Source organism: Folsomia candida, unplaced genomic scaffold (assembly GCF_002217175.1).
Source record: "Folsomia candida strain VU population unplaced genomic scaffold, ASM221717v1 Fcan01_Sc002, whole genome shotgun sequence".
Classification (NCBI taxonomy): domain Eukaryota; kingdom Metazoa; phylum Arthropoda; class Collembola; order Entomobryomorpha; family Isotomidae; genus Folsomia; species Folsomia candida.
Window position 1 is genome coordinate 16,898,746 of NW_019091194.1, and position 12,592 is coordinate 16,911,337.

Consider the following 12,592-nt stretch of genomic DNA (forward strand, 5'->3'; position numbering starts at 1 on the left):
AAATCCTATTGTCATTGGGACAAAAGGATTGTTAGCGATATCACAAGAAGCAGATGACGAGGACTTAAAGAACCAGATGCAACAACCTTCTCCACTTTTATTGCTTTCTAATACTCGATTGTGGTTTTTTAATCCCTTTATTCGGATTATAAAAAGTATCCCTTTCAGTCGTCCTCCCTTGATTTAGACGTTAAAATGTTGGCCCACAACAATTTCTTTAATGCTCAACTGCCACAATACACCACCAAAATCCCAGACATGAATGCCTACCAAAGGAACTTAACCAAAGGAACCACCATTCTCTCAGGGTCTCAATCCTTTTCATGGTCCAAAACCCTGAATTACGTGGTGTGCATAGCTCTCATAAAATAAATCTTCCACAACCAATTTTCACTTCAGACGAGCACCACTGCAAGTGCTACAACTCTTTCGTAAAGTGTTAATTTTCCAAAAACTTTTTCTTGGTGGACCTAAAAGTAGGGTAAATATTACCACTTTTTCACCCGGTGTGTACACATGTACATACCTTCTGCTCCTATAGCTCCATTAAAGCCTTAGATCTTCTTAATAACTCAAACTCTCGGATGCATCAGCTCTAATAAGAAGATTGCTTCATAATAACTCAACCTGAGGTGTTTCCAGATATGTAACTCTGCCCTGCAACACACTGCTCCTCTAAATAAACTACGGTTCGATAACTTACTTTGTCTTTCAATCTCACTTGCAACTTGGAAATGCTTCACTCGGATTGCATAGTTTGGTTTTGTTTAAACTACAAACTTTTCTCGTTTTTAAAGGAGCAAGCCTCAGGTGAGAAAAGGATTATTTATCACAAAGTTCACTCAAATAAAACAATCTTCTCGGTTCCCTCACAAAATAGAACTGGAAAATGAATGTCGGGTCAGTTGGGCAGCCTGTCTACCTGGCCACAGCGTGCATATGTAACACTTATCAAACTTGTTATCACTGTTTGTCCCGTCACAATACAAAGCACAAACTGATTCTCTTTAATCTCGGGTTGATGATGCTGCGTTGGTGAACTAAATACTTATAACATCTCGCCACTTGCGTCCAACGAACAAGATCGAGAGAGGCCAAGAGTTGGTCATCCAGGTACAAAAGGTGACTGTCAATCCTAACTCACAGAAGCAAATGTGCAGAAATGCACCGTAAATTGATGTGAAGCGATGATTTTCTCAATGCTCAGTCCTTCAGGTCCAACCCAACACTAAAATGTTTAACCTAGTAAAGCTCTCCAAAACTCGACGACTAATGGATGACAAGTAAGTAAATAGGCAGGCATACAACGGTGCACAGATTGTGAATAGTTAATATAGGTACCCCTTATTCATTCTCAATTAACAACATCCTGCTTGAATTCTAGAGAAGAAGAAGAGGTCTTAAAATAAAAGTGAGTGGAGGAGGAAGTGAGTTAACTGATGCCACGTCTTGACTTTCTTTGATGTGTGTGTGCCCACTGAAGGAAAGGGTACGGTAGTTGCATGTCTTTTGTCCTCGAAACCATAAGCATTCAGATTATGGATCCTCAAAATTTTAAGACGGAGCTTCGCAAAACCATCAGCGGGCAAACACATAAGACGGCAGAGTAAATGTAAAGTGGGCAAAAATCAATACGAGAAATCCATACGGAACGTATCTCTTGATCGTAGTCGTCTTTGGGTGCGATGTTCTGCAGGTGTCATTAAACTGAAGATAAACATTGGGTCACAAAAACCAAGATATCATTATCCTACTTAGCTTGCTCGCTGGTCCTGTAATAAAAGACTGACCACAACTTTACGAGCGACGAGAACGAGAGATTTACGGGATTTACAACCCATATGCATGCCTGCGTTCCAGAAATAATAACCATTAACCCCTCCAACCCAGAATAAATAAATCCTCAATATTATTCCACCTAAATTAATATTGACATTTTGATTTGAATATTCAATGTAAATGGGTCGAGATTTATGAGACTTACTCGGATTTATGACGGCGTATGGGGATTCCTCGAAGTAGACGGTGGTGTTGCTGTTGTGTGGCCCGTACGAGGGGGAGGTCGGCGGAGGTCCGTCATACCGAAAGAAATAAGAGTCCCCAATACTAATTAGATTTCCTGCAACAAAAATCCATTCATGAGAAACGCATAGAAATAGCTGGCACTAAATTAACCCAGTTTAGATATGCAACAGGGCTGAAGGAGGAGGAGGTGGAGGGAGCATCGATATGTACACAATTTTATTCAACATGCATCCTCCAGCAATGAGCTATCGACTCTCTCTCTCTCTTTTCTCCAGTCTCAAGAAGACGACCAAGTCGAAGACATAAATCATCTCTTAATCGCACAAAGGGTTTCTTTCTCGTATACGCCAAGATGTTCGTGGACTTGTTGCTGCTCGCATATGTTGCTTATCGGAATGTCGTGGAGGAGGTGTTAAAGAGGATGCGAAGCGAGAAATTTTATGATAAACAATCCATCGCAGGAAGATTGTAGATAGTCCTTAAATTATGAGACCTTGCTTGCTCTCTCAAAATCATTCTTTGTAAAAGACATGTTGTTATCTCCATGCAAAGTGTTGCGTAATGTTTACATGAAAGCACAAAGAACTTGGCATTTTGAGATGCTATCTATCGTCCAAGTGGAAGTTAATTAGCTATAAATTATGACAAGTTTTTCCATGGTCTGCTCATTGAAACATATGCACGTACATACGCACCCGGATATCTGTGTGGATAGAGAATGGCAATGCAGAGCTAATTGAACAAAATCTTACGATTAGCTGTACCAGCAGAGCGTTGGAAAGATGGTTCCATTTGGAAGTCAATCATCATAACTCGGTGAATGCTTTCTTGTTGGCATCGCTTTGCTCGCAGTGCTTTTAACTTGCCTTTCACAAGTCTATTAATATTTTTTAGCGTCTCGAGTCGAGACAAAAGACTGTAAAAGACACATTTTATGAAGTATGTATGTATTTATATGGCAAAGGATTCCCATTTCCGGCAAAAGTATTGTTCGGTGTATTCAAACATGTTTACACAGAAGAACGTGTAATAAGGTTGGGAGACTATCGCCAGTAACACATCGACTCGAAGTGGTTTTAATGCCCAAAGTAATAACTGCTAAAAATAGTTTTTAGCAATTTAGGCAACCTGGCTGGGATTCTAGCTCTTGATATGAAACTTACTCTCGGCGATAGGAACTAATATCATAGAAATTTTAAATAATGATAATATATTGACGGACAACGAAGGTTACGCAAACAAGATGCGTCGCTTCAATGTGGGAAATCCGCAACAGCATTTTTACATGAATTTAGCATTACTGGCAGGAGGATACACGAGATAATATTTTTAATAAATACACGTATGTATTTATGTGAACATATGTATATCTCGTGCAAAACTTAGGACATCAACAATTTTCTGAGAAGTAATGCAATATGCAGCAAGGCAAGGAAGGGCACACACAGGAATTTAAATGGACGCAGGTGGAATAAAATGAGGGAGCACCTTCCAAAAGGAAAATTGTAATCTCAATGATCACTAAAAGCAAGTAATATGTAGGTAATTTGGTCAGAGTGTCAAATGCCAAGTCCACAAATCAAGATTCGACTTCATCACTCTCTCGTCGTCTCATGTTCCAAAGTCCACAATCCTAAATTGCATCTACCAACATACCAAGCCAAAGGTTATCATCGTCTTCATTGACAACTGATAAATCTTCTCAAATCTGAGATATTCTTGGGTGCATCTTGTCCGTTCTTTCAATTTTGACAAGTGGAGCAACTAGTTGTGAATTTTGTGATTTTGGAACGCAATAGGAGCTAAAATTCCAACGATTTGAACATAATACGTAATACTTATAAATATGTCATTTAAGGATCTACATGTATGCATGTAATACGCGTTCTAATCTAATGTGCGTGTTAAATTGACTGCAATATTGTTGATAGAAATTGGGTTTCGGATTTCTGATGTTATCAGTTCACATGAATTGTACATTGCATGTCCAACTAGTTCCAAGATCGTCTTGGACCGCAAAAGCTTAGTAAAAGGCTGCTGAATCATAATTACGCACACACGGACCTGTCGAACATAATTTTATAGCTGGTTAAGACGCCGACAGTCGACCCACACAACTACATATCTACTATTCTGTTCCTGCTATGGTTTAGCAATTGGAATGTGATGGATGTAGATTTATCCTTTATTTAAATCGTAATCTCGAAACTATTTAACAACAAAAACAACAACATGTTTAAGAATCAGGTGATAATTTTCTCAGAAAAGTGAAATAGGAGACAAAAACATAATCTAAAAAATATTCTTGTTATTATTCTCGATCCATGAGACTAATCATTTTTGTGAAATTGGAAACCTCCCATTTTATCACACCAACGAGTTCATCGCATGACCCAAATTTTCATCTATCAACCCCAGAACATGAAATACAATATTAATATATTCTGTTCAAAACATTCGCTGTTCCCATCAAGCAGTGAAGATTGGATTCAATCGAAATTATGCATGTCTTGTGATAGATGCAAAAGATAATTCTTTAGAGCTACCGCACATATTTACATCTGTGCATATAAAATACACATGGGCATTCTTGTGCAGTTAAAATCTACATAAAACACGGCACGTCCAAACATTGGGACAACAAAGACGGATGACAAATGCAACAACCTGACCGAAAGAAGCTGACGATGACAAAAGACTGGTGCATGGTGCATGTAATTCAATGTATCTCTCTTCTCCCCTCTTTGTTTGTAGGTCAGTTTTATTAATACTGGATCCGTTGACGTTGGCCTGTGGTATATAAAACTGGTATCTGTCTGCGGGTGCCGCACTGAAATATTTACTTTTTTCATCCAACTTCTAACTTGATAGTCTCGAAAAGTTGAAAAATAAATCTTGCCTGGCTTTAAACTCCACAAATACTAGACAATCCCTGATTTCCATGCATCCCATAATACCTCCCGGACCGTCCACGGTGACAAAACCACTTATACAACCGAACCAGATGGGGTCAACAATACTTTGTCAAGTTGACAAAAAAAACATTTTGACCTCCGAGACATGGGCGACCTATCCACGATTTATTTCAAATTAATACTTCTTAAACCTTAATGCGACATTTAGGATTGCATTACACGATGCCCGTGTCAAAACTGACTTCATTTTGAATAAATCTTGCACCACTAAACCACTAAAACTGGCGATGATCATTCATTATGCGCGCATATCACTTTACATATTTACCTCATTCCTTCAGCGTTGACCGGCGAATAAACTAATGGATTGAATGAACTCACCTTGTTCGAGCGACGTTGGGCCGTGTATTTTTCGACCGTCCACAGAGGTGTGTTCGCTGATCGGATGGAGAATTACCTCATCCCCGAGTCGTTCGATGAAGGCGTGTTGAGGTGCGATTTGAGGACCGTGAAGCACAATGTCAGGTGGTTTTACTGTGTTTTTCCCACTCCCAAGCATGGTCACTCCTGGAAAATTAATTCAGAATTTTTTTTTTACACTTACTACAACTCAATGCACTTTAATCTAGCCCACACCTAAATTGAGTGGCCAAACAGTAACAACTTGGTGGCCACCATGTCTCAGAATCCCTGGAGATGCCATTCAATCATGCAAGCCTTTCAGTTGGTGAGAAGCAAGTAAAAAATATCTGAGATGAAACTATATGACTCTTGCTGTCACACATACATTGAATTAAATTACTTTTATGACAACACTTATTAGCCTCGTAATGGATTGTGCAGCAAGAGCAGAATTCTCAAAGGAATGGCTCAAGACATCTGAGGAGTACACATGTAATGCATCGCATCATTTCAGCGATGAACTCGATCATCTATCCAGTTTTATGGACTTTCATTTTGCAAACCAACCAACCAACCTCTTAGAAATGTGTGAAGTTAAGCAAATACGAATATGACTTTTAATAGTTTTCAATGTGTCTGGATTTATTAATTTGACCCGGCGATTCAATCCAACGACCTGATAACACCATCACGATGAAGCAGTTACGAGTTATGGGTTAGTTTATAGTACCAAGACATGCTTGTTTATACGTAATTTCCAAGTCTGTTTTGATTTTTCCTACAAATCAATAGATTATGTGAGATTACAGTGTTGACATCACTAATAACATATTACCCTCATGTTTCTTGTCTATATTTAACTTTTTATTTGCCGTTTTATACAACCCTCACACAAGACAGAAGAATTAGACAGTTGGAAATAGATATTGTATTGTAAACCTTTATTCAACTGTCAACAAATATCAGCTAATATAAGCTGGTTTCCAATTCATGACAGAAATGCTATAATTTAAAAGCACTAATCTAATCATCTATAAATTAATAATAAATGTAACAATTCTTGTTTCTTGACAAAAGCAATTCTTTACACTGCTGTACGAATTTAGGAAAAGTTAAATTACTTTCCCAATTACGTGGAAGAGAGTTCCATAATTTTATGGCACAAAAATTAATTGAATTTTTTGCTATAGAAGTGCGAACACTTGGCACTTTAAGGAGTGGGAAACTACGCTGTGACCTCGAAGAACTCTCACTTTCTCTCAGATATTTAAAAGCATATTTAAGTAAATATAAATCTCTACGTTCTAAAATTGGGAGAATACCACACTTTTCTCTTAGTTGGACTACATCTATCTTATTTCTTAACTCTTTATATCTACTTGCCTTCCGCGCACGTTGTTTTTTGGCAATTACTGGAAGGTAGAAGTTTACAAGATATTGATCTATTTTACGTTGTAATCTACCAAGTTGCGAGTCTGGGAGAGTGGCCCATATAGTTATACCATAATCGATTATTGAATGTACATAACAATTAAGTAATAAAATCATAACCTTATCTGTTAAATAACGTTTTATACCATACAAAAAACCAATACTATTAGAAACCTTTTTTTGGACTTGTTCAAAGTGATCCTTGAAACTTAGCGTGGAATCAAGCTCAATACCTAAATACTTAAATGTAGAAACTTGCTCAATTGCATAACCATTTTCAAGTAACAGAGGTACATGTACATACTCTTCTGGGATTTTATCATTAGCTTTGTGGAATATTTGATATTTGGTTTTTGTATAATTAATGACCATATTATTTTTTTCATACCATTCTTGTATTAATTTTATCTGGGCTTTCAAAATACACAGTATTTCCTCCAAATTATTACCAGATACATACACACACAAGTCATCGGCGTAAAGCAAGAAGGGAACAGTGATAATTTTTGATATATCATCCTGATAAGCTCCATAAAGCATTGGACAAATCGACCCCCCTTGATTCAGGCCTGACTCATTACAATAATAATTAGTTGACAATTTGCCCCCATTGTTAATATTAAATAACGTATTCGTCAAGTAATTATTCAAAGTTTTAACATAAATAGGGTGTAACTTATACTGATCCATTAGTTTTTTAATTAATAACGATCGATCTATACTATTGAACGCTGACTTTGCGTCAAAATATACAACTACACATTTGCCTTTCGTCTGGTCCAAGGCTTTATAAATATAATTGGATAATTCCACTATTGCAGTGTGACAAGACCGATTATTCCTAAAACCATGCTGTTCATTACATAATTTTGCATCTATTCTAGTTTGTAATCTATGGTATAATACCCGTTCAAATATTTTGCAGTAAACAATAATACCACTAATCGGTCTATAATTTGTCGGATTAAATCTTGATCCTTTCCCCTTAAACAATGGGGTTACATTTGTGATCTTAAAAGGCTGCGGAACTACACAATTAACTAATATTAGATTAAACAAAATTGCAAGTTGAAAAGCCACAATATCAACACAACGTTTTAAAATAACAAGTGGTACATAAAATAGTGACGAGCAATCTTTTTTTACATCATTAATCGCTGTGTTGACTTCTTCCACTGTGACTAATTGAAAATCTTCTGCTGTGTCAAGAGATGAGTACTCTATTTCGTATTTTGAAATACTATCTGCTAATGAATCAATTGGTATTACATTATCAGTATTAATTACAAATTGAGAAGCTAATGTATCATTAATTGTGAGTTCTGTCTGTGAGATAGGTAAATGGATTGCGCTATAAACGTAGTAAAATTTCTAAATATTTATTTCCACGAGAGAAAATATCCGCCGACAGCTTTCAAAGTAAAATTTGGCATGATATTTGAAATTTAATTCACATCCAAGAATTTGCATTGACGAGCACTTGAGCATTTTTTGTATAAAATTAATGTCACTTTAACAGAGTTGATAACATGATGCCACACAAACAGGATAGCTGACTGGCACACGCCTCATCCTCTTCTCCTGTTGTTTCACTCTGTTTTCAGTCATGCAAGCAGATGTGGAAATGCTGCAAAAAACGAGCAAAGGAGTGCTAAAAATTGGCGTGCGGTTGAGGAGTTGAGAGAGATGCATGTTTACAAATACATCTCTCAAGACTTGGTAAATACAAATGGTGGTCTCCGCACTAAAAAAAGAAACAGCGTCACGTCATTTTTGCAATGTTCAACTATATGAATTTACTGCATTATGTAATGCACATACAGATGTATCATGTCTGTATGCAGTCATTTCCGTCATTCTACGGATAAGAAGGTGGGTAACTGTCCGGATTTAAAAATTAAACTGGCACATATATATCGCCATTGAACTAAAATACCTGAAATTCAGTGTATACTAGAAGAATTAAACTATTCAATTAGAATAGGGTTTCATCCCAATTATAGAAAAATCTGTACAACAATTATCTATGGACGTGTGACTGGCTTAGCATGTAAGCAGATACGTAAGCTTACTTTTTTATGCCATGTAGCCTAGTAAGCCAACAGTATTCACAATAGTAAATATTTTAGTGCGATATTTCGCGACCTACTAACAAGTAAGTATATCACATGATATCACTGGATAATATAATTTTAGTGTCATTAATTTAAAAGATGATGATTATGATATATGTTTGTTTAACAAATGGCTTAACCATGTATTGCATACTACACATGTATGTACAGACGTGTCTATTCTACAACTGACAACACACGATAAGTATTTTCTTGTCTTGAATGTGTTTGTCTGGTTCTAATTTATCAATTCTCATCCTACGAATGTCAAGGTTGAGCCAATCAAGTTATTTGCCACTGCCTATTGGCACGTCATGCATATTACGCAGACAGAATCCTCAAAATTATACACAGAGCAAAACCACTGTTAGATTTTTCAATAATTTACTGATAATGATAGAGAAGCTGAATTATTAATTTCAGGCTTTTGAGCTATTGCAATAATATTTGGTCGGCCAAACGTCGCGTTACAATTTTTCACCACCGAGAGCCATTAAAATAACCCCCATACATTATCACTGCCATTTCTGGCTATTTCCCCCTGGCCAACTATTTAGCATGGGTCAAACCCATATTTAAAATTCGAACTCTATTCATCATGTTCATCTTCTCCAATTTCTCTCAAATAAACGAATGAATTTATGGTAATGATAATGTTATCAAGTTGCTAGTTTATTGCGCACAAAACACAACAACCGTCGCCCATGATAATGTTTTATTGCCCAATGTTTGCTTCTCAAACTTTTCGAAATGTCCGAGATGGTTAATAGACACCTTTCTGTGCTTTATGTATTATAATCACATCATTATTTGACGACTCTCGCCCAAGTTAATAAACTCATAAAAATGCGAAATGGTGGTAATTTATATTTTAGAAATTATTCCCCCAAGCATTTTCGACATCCAGCTTCCTTCATAAAAAGGTCGACCTCCGACCAGGAATTTAATCAATCTGCCATAATCACGGCATGTAAATACATATGTATGCACTCTATGTGGGGCTAATTTTCAGGATCAAGTTCAAACCGAAATGCTTACACGTGGTGATCCAACATCTTTGGCACATTTTGGGGTTCAAACTCCATTGAATTAATGAACCATATTTTTTAATCAAGTTTGTGCAACACGGCGACGGTAGGAAAGCAAGTAGTAATCTGTGCGAACTGTTTCTCCTGCTGGAGGTTGTTCGAGATATGTTCTTGATTAACTCATCCACAATTACATATTTACTAATGAACTCTCCCCTTGACTCACTGCAACAGCTCGACAATCTCAACCCCACAGAAATATTCAACTCAGAACTTGTGCAAGTCTTGCTCACTCAGAGCTTCCGCAATTTAATTTTGATCAAGATTCACATAAATTTGGAGTTTGACGTCAAATTCTTATCTTCATTTTTCTGGAATGCAGAAAATTTCAAAAATTCTCCCTTCACCGCATCAACTACCCCGCACGTCAGATTTTCCAAACGGCAAATTAAATTATAACCAAATGTGCAGTTTCTGTCTTCAATGCTGTTTCGAAAGGGAATTTGTTTAGCCTTCACCTCTCAAAAGACTGTAAACTTGATACCACACGACGAGGGAGTGGGAGGCAGGCGAGTCGACACTGAAGAGCTAAATGTCTCTGTAATTGCGTCTCATGCCTTTCCAGCAAACAACAAGCAACTGGCAAACAAACCAGTGCACTGGCTTAATATTCACACGAAGATGCACAAATGATACCTAGAAATGGAAATGGTGCACAGTTGCGAACCGTTTTTTGAAACGCTTCTTGAGACGACGCTGTGTGATACGGTTTCAACTGCATTAGTCCAAGTCTGGATAAACACACGGTTTGAATCTACATTTCTGAATCTGTCGTCGAATTTGAGTTTCTCATCTAAATTTAACTTTTGTTGCTCTTGGTTTTTTTTCCTCTGGAGCTGGGCCTGAGACTTCATAAGAAGAACTCTCCTCGCACGCATCGCAGAGTTGATGCTATAATATCTCTACGAGTTGGACGAGATGCTACCCTTTTCCTTATTGCACGTAAACATTCGCCCCCATACAAACAGCGCAGAGCATGTGCTTCTAGAAGCACACGTTAACAGAAGACTTGTTGTATCTTATAAAATGTGCCGGTTAAGAAAACGCCCGGTTTCTTCTCACATCTGCCGAAACCAGGAGAGCATGCACATGGCAATGAAAGGAAAGGTTTTGATGGCACAACTCGTGACGGTGTCCTCATGAATGAACATTAACGTTAACATCACCACCCAGGCAGATATATACGCAGCGTTTCAGTTAAAAGTCTTGGATGATGGCACGCACCACCAAGTAACCTGAACCCCATTCGATGAATCACGGGGGATGATTTTCCGTACTCGACGAAACTGAATCGTTAACTGGAACGATGAAAAGATGCAACTTTGTCATTTGTGCTGAGAAGAGTGAAACCAATTACTCAGTTTTTTGGGCTTTCTATACAGAAATATGTAGAACTTGAGACGAGATAAACCAAAAAAGCCACATTCGTATGTATGCATTTCTGGCTTAATCAACTCACACATTTCAGCTCATTTTGTCAAAGAATTCGGTTACTGACATTCCAATTTTGTGAGCGATCCTAGCATGAAACGGAAGTGAGAAATGCAATTGTAGAAATTAAATTGTAGTGCTTGCATACGTAAGCGTATTCTATATTGATTACCGTGATGATGGTTCGTTGAGCTGCATAATTATAAATTTTTACAACGAATTAATTGTTCCTGGATCCATGTTTGGTTTGTTTATGTTCAAATTCACAAAATTGTATTTCCCAGTTAGAAAGAAAGGTGGTTAATTGCTGTTTTTCCGTGGTTGACATTGACTTCCTATTTCCGGTCAATTTCGAAGCTCATTAATGAAAGAGCAGCACGAGCTCGACTTCGCTGCACACACTCATTCATTTGTTGAAATGAGTTCAAGTTTAGCACAGTGGATTCTAAATTCCAACAAAAATAAACTAATGCGTTTACGAGCTTCACGTTAAACTAACAAAGTGCCAAAACTAGTTAACAAAAGAGTTCAACTCTTGAGCATCTGCAGCAGACTGACAGCAGACTCGCTTTTCCTCTGTGCATTTCCCCGCAAAGGTGGCACTGATTTTTCTACGGTCCTCGTCTTATCCAACTAATCTCAGTAACTCATCATCCTTCTTTTCCCGACCTATCTACACAATTGAACTCTTCAACCCGACGTCAAAATTTTAAAAATCTGTTTAGTTTCACTTTCTTTTTAAGACAAAAGCAGACTCCGCGCACCTATTAATAATTACTCCACAGGGAGACTTTCTGTCAGCAAAATCACTACTAACTAACCAACTGCGCAATATATTTATGTATCCCTTTCTCAAATTATGTATACGTATGTAAGTACAATAATGCATTGTGTACAGGAATAATAAAATATCTCATATGTAAATATGCATGACGTGCGTTATCGTTTATTAAGATGGTCAATAAACTTTTCATGGCAATTTTTCGGCAAGGTCGAGAATTACGACATACTGAACTTGTTGCTCGTTCGGCGATAAAATAAATGTGTGGACTTTTCTAATTAACATTCAGCAATTTGCATCCGTCAACGTTTAAACTGTATGGTTGCATGTGTGGCACACTCACTTAAAATAGGAACTGCTCCTTCAAGAACTGATGCACGGTCGTACGGAATAAAAATACATCCA

General features: G+C 37.4%; 1 protein-coding gene across 5 annotated transcripts in view; it reads right to left on the minus strand.

Moving 5' to 3' along the window:
• Positions 1–12,592, minus strand: part of LOC110843041 (probable serine/threonine-protein kinase DDB_G0282963) — a 55,930-nt gene that overhangs the window by 29,709 nt on the left and 13,629 nt on the right. The window contains exons 1-3 of one of the 5 annotated variants that reach the window (XM_035847399.1): positions 11,579–12,271; positions 5,322–5,507; positions 1,985–2,119 (exon numbers count right to left, since the gene is read on the minus strand). In XM_035847399.1, the coding sequence (XP_035703292.1) occupies positions 1,985–2,119; positions 5,322–5,499 (313 nt within the window). In that variant the 5' untranslated portion in view covers positions 5,500–5,507; positions 11,579–12,271. Of the gene's footprint in view, positions 1–703; positions 1,106–1,984; positions 2,120–5,321; positions 5,508–5,576; positions 5,680–9,925; positions 10,482–11,578; positions 12,272–12,592 lie in introns of those variants that run through there. The other 4 variants (XM_035847398.1, XM_035847397.1, XM_022088952.2 and 1 more) reach the window with 4 other exon arrangements.